General features: G+C 40.7%; 1 protein-coding gene across 1 annotated transcript in view; it reads left to right on the top strand.

The window, feature by feature from the left end:
* PTPN13 (protein tyrosine phosphatase non-receptor type 13) overlaps nucleotides 1-21637 on the top strand; it is a 144749-nt gene that overhangs the window by 19100 nt on the left and 104012 nt on the right. Inside the window, exons 2-3 of the mRNA XM_071753625.1 lie at nucleotides 7166-7285; nucleotides 19698-19867. Of these exons, the coding sequence (XP_071609726.1) occupies nucleotides 7171-7285; nucleotides 19698-19867 (285 nt within the window). The 5' untranslated portion in view covers nucleotides 7166-7170. The remainder of the gene's footprint in view (nucleotides 1-7165; nucleotides 7286-19697; nucleotides 19868-21637) is intronic.

The raw sequence follows: 21637 nt of genomic DNA on the forward strand, positions 1-21637 counted from the left end.
TCAAAACTGTTATCCTGCAGCTCTGGTTCTTTTCACTGGCTTTAGTGCTTTTTGACTGTTTTTGAAAGCAGTTCACATTCGGTGAGTGTTGAATAAAAGTTTCAGTATTTTATCTTTAGGCAGCTAATTGTGGTTTTAGAGAAGTGAATTTTAAGAGCTTTGTTTGTACAGAATTGTTGTGTTAAATGGGCCTCTCTGCTTTCAGGCATTTGAATCTAAAGAGTAGAGGCCAAAAAAGGCTCTTTGCTTATCTGCTAAGAGAAGGATGTTCTTAGGAAATTGCTGGGTTTTACCAAAGTGTACCTGTGGAGAAAAAGAGGAAATAATGCTCATATCTGGGACAAAGTCATCTTAAGTGTTTTGTATGGGAGAAAAAAGGTGTATTTTTCATTATAGAACATATTTTGGGTGAGATAGCCTTCTTGCTGTCTCTTTATTTTAAATTTTGTCAAGGATAAAAATGAGTACTAGAGTATTTTATGTGATTATCTAGAAAGTCTAACAATGTTTTTTTGTAGTCCAAATCTTTTCCCTACCTAACCTAGAGAGTGTGTGTCATGGTTTAATGCTGGGCCAGCAATTAATCAAAGGACAGATGCTCTCTGTTAATCCCACTCCCTTCCTTAATAAAGAAAGGGGAGAGAATAAGTGAGAGAGACTTAAGGGTTGGAAACTAAACTACACAGCTTTAATGAAACAATAATAAAAAGGAAAATTATGAAATACATACAGCAGTGACACCAGGTTCCCCATCCCCAGTAAATCTCACGTCACTACTGAGGCTACAGAGCAGCCCTGGGAAAGTCCAGGCTGGACTCCTGGAGTCAGCAGCAGTTGGGAGCTGGAGGCAAGAACACACAGATATGGGCTGGCACAGGTCAGGACCACAGGCAGACAAATGGATGGAATCCTTCCAGGATGATGGCCATGGGCAAAGGGGCAGAGGAAGGAAGGGGTCTGATCCTCATGATCACTGGAATTTACACCAAGTATGATGTGTGTGGGATGGAATACTCCCTTTGGTCGTTTTTGGTCACCTGTCTTGTCTGCCCCTCCCTAGTGGAGGGTTGCAAGTGTGACCTCTTTACTCCTTTTCTCTTTCTGGACTGTAAGATGTTCCTCAGAACTGAGCAGTGGCCTTGGTTCTGCAGGCCATTCTCCAGCTGTGACTGTAAACATTGAGCGTTATCAGTCCTAGAAGCAGACACTGACTGGGAAACTTGCTGTCAATTTCAGCAAGTGCAACTACTTGGAAGAGACTTAGCTGAAAGAAAAATTACAGGAGAGAAAACTAGTTTCTTCCTGGCCCAAGCCAGGACAGTGTGTGACTAGAGAAGCTTCTCTCCACATTTCTTGGCAGCCTATTCCAATGAGATATCAAATAAGTGTGAGGTATGGCAGTCATCTTCACAGAATCACCTCAGTTGGAAAAGACCTTCAAGATCAGAGAATCCAACCCGTAACCTAACACTGGCAAATCCTTAATGAAACTGTATCCCTAAGTGCTATGTCTGAGAACTCTTAAATACCTCCAGGCACTCTTAAATACCTACCACGGCCCTGGGCAGCCTCTCCCAATGTCTGATAACCTTTTCAGTGAAGAAATTCTTCCTAACATCCAGTCTAAACCTCCCCTGGTGCAACTTGAGGCCATTACCTCTTGTCCTATCACTTGTAACTCCATTGAACAGATGGATCCCCACCTCTTCACAACCTCCTCTGAGGCAGTTCTAGAAAACAATAAAGTCTCCCCTCAGCCTCCTTTTCTCCAGGCTAAACAACCCCAACTCTCTCAGCACTCTTTGTAAGACACATGCTCCGAACCCTTCATCAGCTTTGTTGCCCTTCTTTGGACACACTCCAGTAGCTCAATGTCCTTTCTGTAGTGAGGGGCCCAAACTGCACACAGCACTCGAGGTGGGGACTCCCCAGTGCCGAGTACAGGGGTAAGATCCCCCCCTGCTCCTGCTGGACACACCATTACTGCTACAACCCAGGATGCCACTGGCCCACCTGGGCACACTGCTGGCTCATGTTCAGCTGGCTGTCAGTCAGCACCCCCAGGTCCCTTTCTGCTGGGCAGCTCTCCAGCCACTCCTCCCCAGGCCTGTACCACTGCTGGGGGTTGTGGTTGAAATGCAGTACCTGACATTTTGCTTTCTTGAAACTCATGCAGTTGGCCTTGGCCCATCCATCAAACCTGTCCAGATCCCTCTGGAGATCCTCCTTACCCTCAGGCAGATCAACACTCCCACCCAGCTTAGTGCTGCCTAGAGATTTACTAAGGGTGCACTCTATCCTCTCATCTACATCACTGATAAAGATATTGAACAGGAGTGGCACAGTACTGAGCACTGGTTCCCACCAGTTGTGACTGGTCTTAGCTTTTGGACAAAATTACTGACATAATAGTCTGTATTAATCAAGTTGTTGGGACTGTGGAGTGTAGGGGTGAGGAGGTTACTGATGGTTTTGCAGGGAGGAGGCAGAACTCCCCATTTCACCCGTGAGGGAGTGTATCTGTCTGTCTTGGAGGGAGGAGCTGGCAGTCGGTAGTTCTGAGGTAAACGGGCTTTTTGAAAGAAGTATTCAAGACAGGGGAGAGGCCTTTGGCTTCCATTCTTTCTTGGAACTGTGCTGTGTCTGTATGGCTTAAGGCTGAATGGTGTGGAGGGTGAGAAATTGCACTCAGAGCTTGTTGGTACAAATCATTTACACCTGAATTTACTCTCTTGTCCTGGAGCAAAAAAGAGCTGCCTCCACTTGATACAACTCCTTTCCTGTGGATATTGTACTCTCCTGTGGTCTGGAAGTAAACTTTGTCCTAGAGCAAGCAATGTGAAAGTAATGTTCATGTCTGTATTTCTCCAGTATTAACTAATTTAATTTATCCACTGTCTCCATATATTGTGCTTTCTGCTGTGTGAATGTCCATTTTAGTGTCGGGACACAGAATGACTGAGCATCAGCATTTATTACATGAGACATCCATGCTTTTATATTTTCAACATCTGTGCAAGCGTACCTGTACAATTTGGGATTGGTTATTGTGAGGTGTCTATGCACTCTAACTCACAAATTGATACGCTGGGACCACTTGTCCTCAGGCAGGCTAAAAGTTTCTGCTGATTTCTCTAACTTTATTACACTGTATCAAGCCATTTTCTCTGTTTTGCTCTACTAACTATGCTTCATTATTAAAGATGCTGCTCTGCTAGCTATGCCTCAAGGTTGAAGGTAATGCTCAAGGTCAAACTGCATGCCTACATATTAGGGTGTTCTGTGGCTATAATCTTGTGGGTACATGGGGAATCCACACATTCACAATCTCTACTGAGTTCACACCACCTCACCCTTACATATGTCTCCTGATCCATGACTGCATCTGGACTTCACACCTTGTGAAGGAAGGTGCAGAAGCAAGATGCAGTTATTTGAGCAAGCCTCCTGATGCTACTTCCAGCTAAGTGCTGGTGTGGCTTCATATTAAGGTGACACCATAATGCTCTTCAAAGGACATGAGAAGTCAACTCATCCATAGAAGGTACACCTTTCAATGTAATTTAATATTTCCATTTTTATTACAAAGAATGAAATGAGCGAGGCACGGCATGCCAGTACAACAGATCCTGCTTACCTTAAATGAAGACGAGACAGGGAGAAGGTTCATTTTAATAAAGTGGCCTGACAGGAAGCTGAGTAAGATTCCATTGAGTGCTCTGTCAGTGTATCCAGATTTCTTTGCCAGTCAGCTTGATAGCCTGAAAAACACAGCAACTCCCTGGAGCATCTTTGGAAGTTAGTAGCAAAGTACTTTGTACTGTTAGTACAAGAGAAAAGTCTTCACTTTATTTGCAGTTTTATGTTGTCATTTTAGGCCAATACTAATCAGCTTCCCTGAGATCTGTTCACCCTTTCTACTTGGTTTAGCCCTGTTTTGCTCAGTTAAAAACAGGTTAAAGTTTCCTTCTAACTGCAGGAACTCATCTTTACTTTCCTGCATCTTCATACTTTCCTTTTGTCTTCTCTTTCCTGCATTTTAAGAGGTCTTCTTAGTGTGTAGTCTCGCATTGCTAACACCCATCTTCCTTTCTCTAAGTTTGTAGCCATAGGAGTTTAAATACTCCTTTTAAATGACAATACATTTTAATTTGGATAAATAACTTTATACAACTGTATAGCTACAGACATAACTCTAGCTACAGAGCTGAGACACGAATATAGGTAATTCACATAGTTTTGATACTGTTTTCTAAAAAAGCTTTGTATATTTTTTTTCTCTTACATAAATTACTTGCCACTGTCATATTTTTAGCCCCTAGGAGAAGATAAGATCTTTTAATCTGAATAATCCAGTTCAATTCTAGATGTATGTGCTGAAATTTGAGACAGTGCCAGGGGCTGGAGCACCTCTGCTATGAGGAGAGGCTGAAGGAGCTGGGGTTGACCAACCTGAGGAAGACTCCAGGGAGACCTTATAGCTGCCTTCCCATACCTGAATAGCACCTACAGGAAGGCTGGAGAGAGAATTTTCATGAGAGTGGCCAGTGATAGGAGAAGGGGAAATTGCTTTAAACTGAAAGAGAATTTTAGACTAGGTACTAGTGCAAGGGTGATGAGCCTCTGGAACAGATTGTACAGAGAAGTTGTGGATGCCCCCTTCTTCAAAGTGTTCAAGGCCAGGTTGGATGGGGCCTTGAGCAACCTGATCTAGTTGAGAGTTGTCCCTGCCCATGGCAGGGAGGTTGGAGTAGATGATATCTAAAGTCCCTTTCAACCTGAGCCATGCTGTGATTCTATGAAATCACAAAATTGATTGGTGCAGATGTTGTGGTTTACTTCCAGCCAGCATCTAAGCACTGCACAGCTGCTCATTCAGTCCCCCATTTGGAGATAGGGGACAGAATCAGAAAAGTAAAAGTGAGAAAACTTTTGGCTTGATAAAGATGGTTTCATAGGTAAAGCAAAAATCATGCATGCAAGCAAAGTAAACCACACAGTTTATTCACTACTTCCTAGTCGCAGGCTGGTGTTCAAGCATTTCCAGGAGACCAGGGCTTGAAGGTTACTTGGAAGGACAAAAACACCCTAATTCTGAATGTCCCCTTCTTCCTTCTTCCCCCAGGTTCATATGCTGATCATGATGTGATATGGTATGGACTATCCCATTGGTCAGTTGTGGTCACCTGTCCCAGCTGTGTCCCCTCCCAACTTCTTGTGCACCCCCAGCCTACTTGCTTGTGAGGAGGTGCAAGATTCAGGCTCTGTGTGAGCACAGCTCAGCAATAACACAAACACCCCAATATGATCAACACTGTTTCCAGCACAAATCTGAAACATAGCCCCATACGAACTACTGTGAAGAAAATGAACTCTGTTCCAGCCAAAACCAGCATAATCAGACACTCTGGCAGGTGCATGAGAATCTTGTGCTTACTAGAAACATGTATTTTCTCTGGCTGTCCATCTGTTTGTTGCAAGTGTGTATTGGTCACTAGCTTTCAATGTTTTAATAGTGTCTTTATTTTTTATCTTTGGGAATACTTTTAATGTGGTCTAGGTTTGATTTCCTTTCTGTTATCTTTTGGTGATGACTTTTGAATATTAATTGTTGAAAATGTGGCTTAGTATGCATATAGAGTGGTTAAAACTAGAAACCAGCAAGTTGTGAAATAAGGAAAAATAATCTGTCTGTAACGAAATGCAGCCAACAACATGTAATTTTTCCATAGAGCAATACAGAATTCTATCTGAAAAGGCTCTGGGTGGTACTTCAGTATGTATCTTCAAAGCCCATGTTTCTCAACTGGAAACTGAAGGGTATTCAGCCTTTCATATTGCCATTGTATGGGTATGAGCCTGGTTATCTTGGAAGTTAAAAAAAAAACCAAAACCAAAAACAACCCTGGAAGGTATGAAACTGCCTAAAGCACTGGGAAATTAAATAGAGCTACTCTGCTTGTGCTCCTTGCAGACTGTTAGGGTGTTAGATTAATGTCCATGAGTATGCCTCTGAGCTGATGGGGAAGCTCTGCCTAGTTGATTGGAAGGGGGAGGAAGAAACTCCAGCAGTACTGTTGAGCCATCTAAAGGTTACTGATCTTGGGATATTATGCACGCTGTCTTTTCCATTTCCAGTCGCAACTTCTGAGCCTTTGAGACCTAACAAACTCATCGTTGATGACTGACCATACACTTTAGGCTTTACTGCAAATTTTACTCAAAACTTTATTCTTTGGTCTTTGGAGAGAAGGAGAGAGAAAAGCAACAGCAGATGCATTTTATTCAGAAATATAAGTTGGCATGAGTGCTCTATCTGGAAATATTTAGTGTCCATAAAAGCTGAAGTAATTAAATAGGCACATGATTTGTTTGCTCCTAAGCATACTGAAATGATGAAGCTTTGGCTTAGCCAGAGTATTTAGGGATACATTATTCAATTTACAAAATAGTTTTGGTTTTGGATAACTGAGTATCATAGTGTGATATGGTGAAAATGGTTTAACTCTTCGAAAAAATATTAAAGCCAACCTCTTTTAGCTGTGGAGGGAAGTCCTTACTTGTCTTGTGGGGGTGTCATATGTAGAGTGTCTCTGTTTTCTTTGTTTTCTTAAATGCATGAAGAAGATGACCAAAGGAAATAACTCAGTTCCACATCTGCCTTGCTTGCTTGTGTGTTTGCAGGCAGTAGTTCTTACTATTTGGTCATGGGATAATAGAAACAGCCCTGTGAAAATGTATTGGAAGAAGAGCTTCCTTTCCTAACAGTAGATTGACTGACTTAAACCTGTAAAAACCATTTTAATACCTTATTTGCATTAATAAACTTGTAACTACTAATCATTCTGTCATTTTTTTTAAACAAAGCACACTCTTGCCCATAGCATGTGGCCAATGTCAGCTTGTTGAGTTTATGAATTTGGTACTGCACACTAGTAATAGGGCTAATTGTCCTCTAAACCAAATCTTTATCTTCCTCATAATAGCAGGTGCTCTATGTTCTCTGTTGTCAGGATGAATGTTTTGTAGGATTTATATTCGTTGGGTCCTGTTCACATTAAATTTTTTGTGACAGAATTGGATGTGTGTTATTTCTAACTTGAATACTAATGCAAAGAGAAAATAACTCGTACCTCTTTTTAAATCAGTCTGTCTCCATTTCCAGGTAACATGTATGTGTCGTTGGCGGAAGCTCTGGAGGTTCGGGGAGGCCCATTGCAAGAAGAGGAAATATGGGCTATTTTGAATCAAAGTGCAGAGAGCCTTCAAGAACTATTTAGAAAAGGTAAGTGTTTTGAAAGACTGATATATACAGAACTGGAAGCATCTTGTTTACATTTGTTTTATTATATGTAAGTAAGCTTCCTTGTTTCTCTCTAGGCTCTAAGCTCAAATAATAACTTGCTTCTAGGTTGTCTTTGGGTAAAGTGCACTCCAAAGCCGCATTTTATCTGAAAGGATCTACTTCATGTTCTGTCAGGACCTGCAGCACATTTGGTTTTATGTGTGGAAACCTCATTTTGGTAGGAAGCTGCCACAGAGTCTGATTATTTTAGACTCATTGAAATGAGATGGAAACAGAAAAAATAGTAAGTCTGAGCACTTTAGTCCTGAAGGGGTTTGTAGAAGTAAGTACACTGCAGTGTCTGCTCCGAAGAGATTTAGCCTCAAATGAGGCAAAGAGGAGCCACTTGACCAGAAAGAATTCCATTCTTTCTCCAGAATGCAATTAGCAAGACATATATAGCTACTGAGTGGAATGTGGTGGCTTGTACTTCAAAGGAGTAGAAGTAAGTATTCCTTCTCCCCTGTCATCCCAAGGCTCCATTAGTAGGAGGCCTGAGTTTTAGTGCATTTGCAATACTGCTAATAATTGTAATAGTTTTGCACTAGAGATAAGTATGGAACACTTATTCTTCCTGTCTTTTCTCTAAAATCTGCAAGTTCCTGAACCCCTCCCCCCCTTTTTTGTTTTTTTATAGCATTAAAAACTTCTCACCAATGTTCAATAATTGAGTCATCTTTAACCTGGCCCCAGATACATTATATGTTTCCTTGATCATAGAATCAAAGAATGGTTTGGGTTGGAAGGGACATTTAGGATTACTTAGTTCCAACCCTTCTGCCTGGGCTGGGACACCTCCCACTGGATCAGGTTGCTTGAAGCGCCATCCAGTCTGAATTGAACACTTGAACACTTGCAGGGAGGTGGCCTCCACAGGTTCCCTGGGCAACCTGTTGCAGTATCTCACCACCCTCACACTAAAGAATTTCTTCCATGTCTAATCAAAATATACCCTTTTCCATTCTAAAGCCATTAACCCTCATCCTTGTTACATGCCCTTGTAAAAAGTCCCTCCCCAGCTTTCCTGTAGCCCTCTTCAGGTACTAGAAAGCTGCTCTAAGCTCTCCCTGGAGCTTTCTCTTCTCCAGGCTGAACAACCCCAGCTCTCAGCCTGTCCTTCTAGGAGAGGTGCTCCAGCCCTCTGATCATCACTGTGGCTCTCCTCTGTAACTGCTTCAACAGCTCCATGTCTGTTTTTATAATTTATGACTTTTAGAAGCTTAATTTTTCTACCTTCTCCATCTGATTGAGCTATGAGGATCTATCTCTGCTACATTTCACAGATTAAGTGGAGCACATTCCGTTCTGAAACACCTGAGGGGTTTCAGTGGAACATGCTCTGAAACTAAAAACCCGAAACAGTATTAAAAGGAAAAGGGAAACTGCAATGATAACACTTTGAGTACTAATTCCAATTAAAAGGAAAAAATTGTTGGCAGTTCTTTTTAATATTTCTTTGCAAATGGTATTTACCTGATATGCTAACACTTAAGCTGTTTTGGGGTTGTTTTGTGTTTTGGTTTGTTTTTTTAAATTTGGTTTAAGCAATCTGTTAAGTCAGACAGTAGGTCTGCCTTGTGCATTGCACAGCCTCTGAAAGTGGGTGTTTCAAAAAGGCTCCAAAGAAAGCAGATGTGGGCAGAAATGACTCTATAGCGTTTTGTTTTCTCATCAGGCTTGACACTGAGCATTATAAACAGGAAATTTAATCAAAAAATTTCCCACTTTCCCCTTCACCAGCGAACTTGCAGCTTGTGCATTGGAAGAAGCATTCCCTGTTAGGAATGCTGAACTTGTAGTTGGAGTTTGACCAACTGTTCTGCCCTGCTGCTACTTGAGTTGCAAGAAGCCAAAAGCTGGCATCTTCTTTCCTTTCTCTTTTTCTCTTTGTTGTGTCTCAAAGAGAAAGAATCAGAGGAATGATTTGTTTTTAAAAGAGCAGTTGTGGAGACCAAGTGAGACCTTGCCTTATAAAAAGAGATCTTGAATGATGAAATCTTTATTATCCTGTACTTTACAGAAAGTAACACACTGAGCTCCATCTTGAAACCCATCTGAAAGATCACAGTAGCATGAGTATGTAGTAGTGAAACCACTTAAGAATATTATCCTAAGTCCAAATTATTTTCAAGAAGGAAATCTCCACTGAAAATGAGCACTTACCCTGCACTTAGTGCAGGAAGGAGTTATCAGAATTACTGTAGAAGGCTTCATGCAAGCATTGAGAATGAGAACATGATCAGCCCTCATTCAGAGTACTGAGTACTGAAAGATGAGAGCACAAAATTGAAATCTGCCTCAGGACTTTTGGTATGCTCTGTTAAGGTGGGGGAATGTTTGCCAGCCAAGGCTGGCTAAGGTGGCACAAGCTTCTGGTCTTGCTTCCTATGAGGGAAGACCAACTCACAGATTCAGATAAAATCAGTGCCGGAAGAGTCTGTTTGTTCTTGGAAATGAAGCTGTTTTACTGAGTTGCTTTTCTGCTCATTCAGCAAACCATTTTCATGGCTGCATGCTATTTACTAACCTGGGGTATAGCCCTGTGGTAAAATGCTCTTCAAGAGACACTCAAATGAAAGAGCTTTACTCTGTAGCTAAGGTTGACAAAGGCAATCTAGTTCCTCCCAGCAAGATTAAGATAACCAGACAGTCTCAAGTGAAGATTTGGCTTGGCTAAGGAAACAGTCTCTATACCTTTCTTTGGTTGTCTTCAATATCAGTTTCTGTGCTTCCTAATGAAGATGTAAGATGAGAGGATGCAGAGATTTCTGTAGGCTTCTCTGACTCAGTGTTGTTGTTTGTGGAGAGTTTATGGCAAATGGGGTATCCTAGAGAAACTCCGTTTTCCATTATTAAATTTCAGATGTAGCATAAAGCATGGAAGAGCTATTCTATTACAGAGGATGAGTTTCCATAATTTTTCAGAACTGGGTAGAGGGCAACAAGGTGAGCTTTTTAGCTTCTACATGCTTAGCTCTGACCACTCTTGGAGATGCTCTATTCTTCCTGCGGGGTCCCTGAACATACTGTTCTGTAACAAAATTCTAGTCTTTGAGTGTTTTCAATAATATGTTTCTTTAAAAAATAAAATTAAGTATATTGTTCAACAATCTGTGGTCCGACTGTTTGGAAATGAGGATAAAAAGGGCATGGAAGTGGTCAACTCTTAAACTGCCATCTGTTGGCAACCTCCCCACACCAACCCAGCAACCCCCTGACACTTAAAGAAATCACCAGCCCAAGTAACTATTTATTTATTTATCTAAGCCTGACAGAGCCTTTTGGCAGTCTGCCTGAAGTTGGGAATTATTGCAATTACTCCACCAACTGACAATGTGGTTGTCAATTAACTAGTTTTAAGAAATTAGGGAAAAATGCCCCAAAGAAGCTTTTGTTAAAATGCCTGGTGTATAAAAATTCTGTGTGTCATTTAGTGAGTCTGTCTTCTTATCCATCAAAGCACAGAATGAAAATCCATGTTTTGGATGTGTATCATGTTTAATGTCGTATTATTAAATAAATGACTGAATATTTTTATGCATATATGTGTTCTAACAGGCATCAAACTCTTTAAAAATACTTTAGAATATTTTGGTCACTATAAGCAATGAAAGATTAGATTGAAATGCCCACTCACTCATTTAGAAGATTAACTCCAGTAGCTGCCAGCAAATTGTAAGCTATTGAATGGAGGAGAAAGGCAATCTAGTGCTCAGGTTCAGGTCTGACATCAGTTGTAGTAGTGACACTGAGTTTAATTTGGAGATTTGGAAAGGCCGATACCAGACCTGCCCTTCTCTTACATCTGTTTAATTATCTGCAATAACTATTTCGTTGTTGAGAGGGTGTATCAGCTGTTTCAGACATGCTGGGTCTTGCATTCAGTACTTCACGAGGTCAAAGGAGCAGGTCTTTGAAGTGTCTTGAGTGTGAGCACATAAATGTAGGGAGCATGCTGTGCTTTCTGCTGCTGAGAATTATAAACCAGGTGGGAAAGGCTTCATATGTGATTTTGGCCACTCCTATGATAATGCATGCATTGTGGATTCTGAAAATTGTTGGATGTTATCTTTCAGGACATGTTTAAGGGGAGGGAGAAGAGAAGGGGGAAAAAACAAGTATGATAATAGAAAGGGAAATTGAGCAAAGAATGAGGGAGTTTACAAATTGACTGTCTTGCGAGTCTGTATAGAGGTAATGATTTACATAAAGAAAAGTTAATATCCCCTGAAAGTGGATGGACAGAAGGGCAGTTGTGGGTTTTGGATCTGTAAATCTTGTTGACAGTCATACTATTGCATCTGCTTAGCTTGGATCAGTGTAATGAAAAGAAGGAAGGTAAAATATGTTGATGGGAACTAGTTGTGGGTCCCAGGTTGTCATAGACCTAGTTGGGGTGGTGAGGAAAATTGATTGTTTTGGTTGACAAAAGGGAAAACAAACTAGGGTTGTGGGAAGGGTGCATGTGTAATCCTCATTTTCCAACCACTGCTTGCTGGCAGGTGTTAAATGATTGGATTTTTCTCTTTACTTGTAAGTGTTGTGGACTAATTTTTTTAACCTATCATCATTTGATCTTTTGGTTGCTGAGAGAGAAAGAGATCAAGCTTTTGTGGGTTTGGTAATTTAAAAAAAAGTTTTTAAATTTTTCCTTTCAAGTGAGGCTCGGTTTAGTAATTGTGCTCTTTTCAGAACTCTCTGCTGAATTTGGTCAAAGTATCAATAATCTGCAGTGTGGTCTCATGCTGACTGGGGAGCATCTTGGGAACAACAGGAGTGATCTGAGAAACTGAATTGGTCACCCTGTTTCTTCTTCCAGGATTTTCAGGCATGAGTAAATTTCAGTTAACCTCATAATGCTTCTCCCTGTGCCTGCTGGTTCCTAAGTAGTTGAAGTATCAAATTTGGGTTCTCTGCCTAGTCCCAAGCCTTTGTGCACAAGGGAGAGGGAGCAGAAGCACTGCAATATTTCTTCCCTTGCACACTGAACAAGCAAGGACATGATGCATCAGCTCAGTCAGCAGAACTCGTCCCTTGTGCTGCCAAAATCCTGGCCTGTCTAGGGCAGTGGTCTGCCTGCCTCCAACCTGGCCAAACATCTTCAGGTTCCTCTGTGCTAGGAGAAATCTTATCTCAGCAAGGGCTACAGAGAGAAGCAAAGAGAAAGATGAGACAGGTGTTAAAAACCTTAAGTATGCTTTTGGCTGGTTCTGTGCTTTTTTTAAGGTGTTTCTTTTGTGTCCTGAAAAAGATGTAATATACAGCACTTGCTACCTTTTTTGCTAATGTCTGCTGCCTAAGAGAGAAGTGGGAAAAATACAAATTGAAGGAGCATGAATTGTCTGTGTAGTTCAGGAGTTCAAAATTACCTGCCATCAATATTGTAGGATAGATCAATTTTAAATTTCTACCTGAACTTACTGTCTCTTATAATGTGGTGGTGGGGTGGGGTTTTTTTGTTTTTTGTTTGTTTGTTTGTTTTGTCTTTAGCTACTTGTGTCCTGTTAAACCCTGTAAAGGACTGTTTTAGAAGTCTTTCATTTGTTCAGCAGATGCTGTGTAGCTGAAGATTGGTTCAGTTTTTTATTGCATTTAAAACCAGTTCACTCTAAGTTTATTTCTGTCTTGGCAGTGCTTACTAAACTGTGCTCTCACAAGTGTGTTGCCAAGTTGCATAGTTTTGGAATTAACTCAAGGTTGGCAGCTCTGGTGCAGTTTAAAGCTTACTGAGTAGAAAACTGACCAGGAGCTATGCCTTTAGAAAGAGGGGTTTGGATATGTTTGGGTTTTTTTTCAGGGGGTCATTTTCCCCTCTGTTTTGGGGAGTAGTTTTCCTTGTAAATTCTTCTGAAAGCCAGAAAGGAGATGACATTAATGGTGTTTTTCTGGCTATTTTATGTGTTGCACCGTTGTTGCTTACAAACATGTGAAAAGGCACTTGGAGAGTTACTTAAAAGTATTTTTCTTTGGCTAAATACGCATAGTAGGAGCTCCAAGGCCATTATTTTGGTTTGCAATGCATGCCTTAAGGGCAGAAAGGAAGAAGGAATTATCTTGCTCTCATCAGAGCAAAATCAGCCCTTCTAACTTACAATTACTGTAGTTAATTGTATCTTAGTTGTTGTAAATGTAATTCCAATTAATGCTTAATTGCTTCACATCATGAAGATTATTAAATGTGGACTGAAGTATTTTACATGGATCAATAAATTCAGCTTCTATAGGTGTAGGGGACAAATGAATGCTGCAAAGTTTGTTTTAATTAATATTGGTTAGACTTCAGCCCAGGTGTGGGTTTGGGTTTTTTTGTTTGGTTGTTTTTTTGGGGTTTTTTTCCCCCCCCTCTTATTCTGTTCTTAATGAAACAGAAACACAATTTAGTCTTATTTCTTGTTTCTGTAGTATGTTTCAGAATTTGAAGAGTTCATATGTATTTCCTAGGTCTTTGTCATATAAAATGTTAAAGAATAAAGCCTCCACATTACTTAAGGTTCCTGGGTTGATTGTTTTAAGCAAAAAAATCTTACGATATTTTAAAATGTGGGTTTGTTTTTTGTTTGGTTAGTTTTGGGGTTTTTTTATATCAGAGGTACATACACATGGAACTAGTAAAAGTCTAGTAGTTATCTTCAGGGTTATTTTTTGAACTTGATGGCCAACTAATGTGTTCTTTCTAAAAATGCTTTGTTCTATATAATGTGAGTATTCTTGCATATGTATAATGGGAGGGGTCTTTCCATCTCTACATTTATTTTGCTTAGCATCTGAACTTACTGCCACAACAGTTAACAGCAGTTGCTCTGTTTATTTCAGAGGAATTTGGGTTGAAGGGATGGTACGAAATGTCATCTCTTGGGGCGGGGAGGAGCAGATTAAATTTTATTTAATTAAGTTGATTGAAGTAAATTTCCTTGACTTTTGCTATATATATATGTGGTGGTCAGACTTCTTGATAGAGGAGTTCTCTTCAGCTCACCTTATTTTGAAATCTACATACTTGATGAGTTTTTCACAATATGAGTTATTACTCATCTCTGGTTTTGAAATCGGTCATGCTAAAAGAAGGTGTTTGTAGAGGTATTGTAATTTGTTTTATGCCAAGTGTCTTGTTATACACTGGCATGATCTTGGACATGATTGATTAGTTTTGCTACTGTACCAAACAAATATTTTGGCATGGCCACTGAAGAGAGTAATTCTAGGCTTAAATCTTTTTGTAACTGGGTGTTGGTTGGATTTCTGTGGGGCTGGGCTGGTGAGCGATGTAAAACTCAATGGGAGAAAAAGCTGCGGTGACCATGACACTGTAGAATTCAAGAACCTTAGGGAAACAAGAAAAGTGTGAATTAAGCTGATGGCACTTGATTTTAAAATGGCAGACTTTGGTCTCTTCAGGAATCGGCTTGGTAGAATGGGACAAAGCCCATGATGGGAGGGGAGCTGAGGAAAGCTGATCCATATTCGAGGATCACATCCTCTGTGACCAGGACCAGTGTGTCCCAATGAAGAAGAAGGAAACCTCTGTGGATGAGCAGGGAACTCCTGGACACACTTAGGGTTAAAAACAAAGTTTGCAGATTGTAGAAGCAAGGACAGATACACAGAGAAGTAGTTAGAGAAGCAAGAGATCAGGTCAGGAAAGTGCTCCCTGTGCTTCACAGGGAGAACTGGATCTGGCAAGGGAGATTCAGGACAACATGAAAAGTTTCTACAGGTATGTCAATGATAAGAGGAAGACTAGAGAAAATGTGGGTCCACTCCAGAAGGAAAGAGGAGAGCTGGTCATCCAAGATGTAGAGAAGGCCAAGGTACTCAATGACTACTTTGCCTCTGTCTTCACTGGCAACGAGTCTGATCACACCCTCCATGTTATGGAAGCCAAAGGTTGGGACTGGGAAAAGGAAGATCCCCCCCATTGTAGATGAAGAGCAGGTTCGAGACCACATAAAATACCTGAAAGTGAACAAGTCTATAGGACCTGATGGAATTCACCCACTGCTCCTGAAAAAACTGGCTGGTGAAGTTGCAAAGCCAGTGTCCATCGTATTTGAAAAGTCATGGCTGTCTGGAGAAGTTCCTGCTGATTGGAAAAGGAAAAACATAACCCCTATTTTCAAAAATGGGAAAAAAAAGACCCAGGAAATTCCAGGCCAGTCTTATCTCTGTGTCTGGCAAGGTCATGGAGCAGAAACTCCAGAAGGCTCTGCTAAGGCAAGCAGATAACATAGGGGTGATTGGTGACAGCCAACACGGCTTCACTAAGGGCAAGTCCTGCATGACTGATCTGGTGGCTTTTTACAGTGGGGTCACAGCCTCAATGGACAAAAGCAGAGCAACAGACATCATCTACCTGGCCCTGTACAAAGCATTTGACACTGTCTCACATGACATTCTGGTCTCCAAACTGGAATGATATGGATTCAATGGATGGACCACTCATTGGATAAGGAACTGGCCGAATGGTGGCACCCAAAGAGTTGTGATGAGTGGCTCAGTGTCAAAATGGAGATGTGTGATGAGTGGTGTTCCTCAAGGGTCAGTACTGGGACCAGTGCTGTTTAGTATCTCTGTTGGAGACATGGACAGTGGCACTGAGTGCACCCTCAGCAAGTTTGCTGATGACAGCAAAGTGTGTGGTGAAGTCACCAGGCTGAAGGGGAGGGATGCCATCCAGAGGGACCTGGACAGGCTCGAAGTGGGCTTGTACAAACTGCATGGTTCTGTAACTGGGTTTAGGCAATCTCATGCATGAATGCAGGTTGAGAGGAGAAGGGATTGAGGACAGCCTTGAGGAGAAGGACTTGGGGGGGGTGGTGGAGCAGAAGCTCAGCATGAGCCATCAATGTGCACCTGCAGCCCAGAAAGCCAACTGGGTCCTGGGCTGCATCAAAAGAAGCAGAGACAGGGGTCGAGGGAGGGGATTCTCCTCCTCTGCTCTGCTCTTGTGAGACCCCACCTGGAGTACCGTGTCCAGTTCTGGAGTCCCCAACACAGAAAGGCTGTGGAGTTTATGGAACATGTTCAGAGGAGAGCCACAGAAATGCTCTGGGCTGGAGCACCTCCCCCGTGAAGCCAGGCTGAGGGAGTTGGGGTTGTTCAGTCTGGAGAAGGGGAGGCTCTGGGGAGACCATATAGCAGCTTTCCAGTACATGAAGTGAGCCTATAAGAAAGCGGGGGCAGAGCTTTTGTCATGGGTGTGTAGTGAAAGGGAAAGGGGTAATGGTTTAAAACTTGAAGAGAGGAGATTTATGTTTAGATATTAGGAGGAAATTCTAATTCTGTGAAGGTGGTGAGACACTGGAACAGGTTACCAAGGGAAGCACTCTCTCTGTCAGTATGCAGGACTGGGTTGAATGGGGTTCTAAGGACCCTGATCTAATGGTAGGTGTCCCTGCCCATGGCTGGAGGGTTGCATGTAGATGATCTTGGTAGTCTCTTCCAACCCAAACCATTCCATGCTTCTATGAAAAAGGCAAATGTGTATTATGATGTAAGGATTCATAGAATCATTAAGGTTGCTGAGGACCTCTAAGATCATCAGGTCCAACCATCAACCCAACACCATCAGCCAACTAAAAGATGTCTTCAAGTGCTATGTCCACACGATTTTTTAATACCTCCAGAGATGTTGTCTCTACCACCTCCCTGGGCAGCCTGTGCCCCTGCCTGACCAATCTTTCCATAAAGAAATTCTTCCTAATATCCAATCTGAACATTCCCCTGCTGCAACTTGAGTCCATTTCCTCTCATCCTCTCATCAGTTACATGGGAGAAGAATCCAACTTCCACCTCACTATAACCTCCTTTCAGGTAGCTGAGGAAGAGCAGTAAGGTCTCCCTTCAGCCTTATCTTCTCTAGGCCAAACAATGCCAATTCCACTAGCTGCTCCTTGTAAGACTTGTGCTCCAGACCCATCACCAGCTTTGTTTCTCTTCTTTGCACACACTCCAACAACTCTGTGTCCTTGTAGTGAGGGGCCCAGAACTGAGTGCACTATTTGAGGTGCAGCCTCCTCAGCGCTGAATGCAGGGGAGCAGTCACCTTTCTAGTCCTGCTGGCTGCACTGTTTCTGATTTAGGCAAGGATGCTGTTGGTCTTCTTGGCCACCTGGTAATTAATAAAGCTTAAAATTTAGGATCTCTCCTTTTGACCAAATTGATATGTTTTTTTAAGTAGTTCAGCAAATGCAATTCTTTGTCTGTTCGTTGGATTTTATTTTTTTTATGACATCTTGATAAATTCATTCATTATTTGGAAGTATTTGAGGTCACACTGGAGAAAGTCTAGAAACAGAAAGATACTTGTGTAGCTTGTTAGTTGACCCATATGTTTTCTTTTGTTTAGCATTCTAATGACATCAGTAGGCTCAAATGGCATATATTGCCTGTCCCTTGGGATTTTACTTGCTGAAATAGGATAGGAAACCCCTCCTAGATCTTGTCTTCTGAGGGATATGATCAGGTATGGTTTTGCATTTGGTATTTTTAAGATGGTTTGTATAAAACTGACTCTTGTATGTTATAAAAAGCACAGTAGATGGAACTAGTTTTGCACGGTGAATCCTAAGCTTATCATACTGGTTTTCAGCAAAACACACTGGTATTGTAAAATCCATTAGTAACAGTATAGGAAACTCCTTTGGGCCTCAGATGATTAAACAACTTAAATTAACTACTTAAAATAGACTGTCTTTCCATTTCTAGAATTTTTGTTGCACTCAGTGGTGTCTCTTCCTTTGTAAAGCAATACTCTGCATAGTGATTTCAGGTATATGCAGAAAAATATGCATCATAGGCTTAGTTTGAAAAATGAATGATTGGGTTTTGTACTGAATGATGCATCTTGTACTTATTAGTAGGAGGGGTAACTTTATGAGCTTCAGGATCTGAAAGTTTGGAATGTTTTTCTGGATAGCTGTACTACCAGGTTATTAATATAGTTTTTCTTTGCTTTAATGGAATGTAGAAAGCCTGAAAGCTACTTCTGGAGGAAGAGGAGTAGAAGAAATGGTAGGACTCATGTGGTAGATCCTTTTACATCTGATGCCTCCAAGCAGTAATTTAATACATTTCCTAGGAGATCAGAAATATTCTAGATTACAAGATAATTGAAGAGCTTGACAGATCAGCACTGCAGGAACACCTTGAGCTGATAAGAAAATGGAAAATGTTAGTGGTGGAACTGAAGGAGGAAATAATTATTCTGCTGTTGTTGCTTACTATGTAGTGAGAAAAGAAAATGCACATTTCCTTAGATCTTTGATATATCATGTAGCAAAAACCAGCAACTGTCTCCTTGCCTATAGAAAAATAACTTTTTTTCACTTAGATAAAAGCTGGTGTCTCCTTCAGTGAAACTGAGCTGATTTACTGTTTGAAAAGTACTCAGTCACCAAAATCAGAGAAAGTAGTTTTACTCAATGAAATGGTTTTTCTTTTTCCAGCCCTAGTGAGCTTTTATTTTCAGGTTAGCTTTGGGTTTAACACCTTCCCCTGTGCATGCAGTCTGCTTTCCCCTCCCCCCCCCCACTTCGTTTTTGTTTGGTTTTTTTTTTTTTTTTTGGGTTTTTTTAATAGGTCTGTGGACAGAAGCTAGGCAGAAGGATCATCAGACATCAGTAACTGAGCTGGCAAATTGAGTATTCATGGTGTAGGAAGCTTCATTCTCTGATTTTGGTGCTTATATTTTTATTTCCAGGTAGTCTTCAGAGGGTTTATATGGGCAATCTTGCTAAGATTTTGGGTTTATTCATCGCTCACTTTCACTGCTACCTAGAATTTTTCTTTTCTTTTTCACTTCTGAAATTTTTTTTTCTTTAGGCTAAAAAGGACTTCAATGTCTCCAAACTTTTCCATCTTTGCCAGTTCTACCAGCAGCTTAAGTACTTCAGTATTTCCTCTCTGTACTAATGTTTTATTCTTTCTTCAGAGCATTGCTGCTGAAGTAGTGCTGCATTATTATAGTAGCTAACTCCATTTGTATATAGGAATTAGCCTTAATGATATTTTCACTATAAAACAGGATAATTTTATATGTTGACCGTAACATAAATGAAATAATATGAGGAGAGAAGAGTGTGAGTATTTTAGCAGTCCCTTCCTTAGCTTGCTGGTATGAATAATGGTAAAGAATTATCAAAAAGGTAAATGGTACTACACCGTAGTGTGATTAAAATCGATGTGGCTGTTGTGGTTATGAAGTGCCACATGTAGAAAAGGAAGCAAGAAACCATTCCATTAATAACATGTAGGTTGATATTAAATTTGTCTTTTAGCAAATAAAATAACATCAAGCAGAGGGCTCAAAGAATGTTGCTTTAATTTCAGGGTGTTTTTTTCCTTTCAAATACAGCTGATCCTACTTCTCTGGGATTCATCATTTCTCCGTGGTCTCTCCTGTTACTTCCATCTGGCAGTATATCATTTACTGATGAAAATGTCTCCCACCAAGACCTGCGAGCATTCACAGCACCAGAGCTTCTGCAGAACCATTCTCTGTCCTCTCTGTTGGATGTTGAAAAGGTACACTAACTCTTCCTTGGCAGACAGCTGGTGACTTCTGCTGTTAATCCCTTCACAAGATAGCTTTAAACTATAGTTTTTGTCTCCCCGTGGTTCTTGATTTGTATGTGTAATTATTGATTTCTTTTGTGATAGAGGGGTGGTCTCCTACTTTGTGTGTTTGTCCATAAAAGTGGAATGATGATTATGGTTGGATGCATTTAAGAAGTGTCTGTGTGAAGGTCCTTGTTACATGTGCACTTCTGGCAGCCATACTTGGGCAACAGCTGCACAGGATAACTGAGCATTGAATTAGTATTAAGCAAGACTTTACCTTCTTTTTCTCTAAGAGCTCAGTGACATCAACAGTTTTAATTTTTTAAAAAAATTTGGCAAAATGCACGTGAGAGGTAAGCCAAGAAGTAACTCAAACGGTCCAGTGCTTAAAATAATGGGATATTCCTACACTCATCTTAAAAGAAAAAGTTTATCGTAATTAACACAAGTGTTCCTCAGCTATGTAAAAAATTGTTCCTTTCCACCTTTTTTAACTCTTCCCTTCGGGTGGTTGGTGGTAAGGTAGAAGGTGGGTAAGGTTTGTATATGTGATGTGCTTCTTCACAGTCATTGATCCTTACAGTCAAAATGACCAGTTTCTCAGATGTTTCTTTAACAATAATTTGCTGCAAATGGTATCTCTCTTCCCAGAAAACCATCAGCTTAGCCGAGTCAAGGGTATCTAGAGGTTGAATTGAGAGGAGGAGATCCATTTCCATCTCCTTGGCTTCTCTGGATTGATAAACCTTAGAGAAGAAGTCTAGCTGCTGGGAACAATTCTGACAGTCTTCCTCCAGGAAGAACAATGCATGTTTTTGCTCTGAAGGAAAACAGTATTGCCTATATACAGAACAGGCCTTTAAAAATGCCAGAAGAAAAGTTTTCAAATTACGTGTTTGTGACCTTTATCAGAGTTGATTATATTCTTTGTTCTGTGCCAGTATTCATTCAGTATGTCACTTTTTCCTTCTTGAAATAAATAGATAATTGTTCCTATTAAAAGCCATGCTATGATGTTCTTTAATCTTTAGGAAGGGAATCCTTAGGGGGACTACTGTGGCCTGTAAACTCCTACCCAGAACATATTAATAAGTGATGACTAAATGCTGGCATTCTACACATATACAGTGCTGATTAATCCTCTCCAATTGCATCTGTGTGAATTCATTTAATCATATCAGTAGAACCTTGCTTGCTGGATGGTGGTGACAAAATTAAGACTCTAGGCTGCAGCAACTGTTTTGCTGTTTTCATTGGGAAACAACTGGATTTGTAAATAGACAAGGTTTGGTTTCAAACAAACAAGTTTCTCATACAGTCAGCTGCAAACTAAATCAGACCCTTTAGCTTTTGGTATTCAGTTTTAATATTAGGCTGAATATTAATATTTATATTAAATCTTATAATATCATATTTTTATTAAATGTAATAATATCAATATTTATATTGAATCTAATAATATTTAATATTAGGTTGAAGTGTCAGGCTATGGGTTTGAGATGATTTAACTTGTTCTGTGGCAGGCTAAGAAACATCAGGGAGAGTGAGGAGGAAATTGATTACCTTCTTCAAATGATCTCCCCTAAATTAGAACAGGAAATAACTCTCAGGGGAACAGAAGATCCCATATCCTCTCATAACCAAGCCCCTGAGCCCTTCCACAGTAACCCACAGGAGGAGGGTCAGTGGGAACAAGCCAGTGTCCAACAGAAAACAGAGCAAGCATGTTTCCCT

This window comes from Heliangelus exortis, chromosome 10 (assembly GCF_036169615.1).
Source record: "Heliangelus exortis chromosome 10, bHelExo1.hap1, whole genome shotgun sequence".
NCBI lineage: Eukaryota > Metazoa > Chordata > Aves > Apodiformes > Trochilidae > Heliangelus > Heliangelus exortis.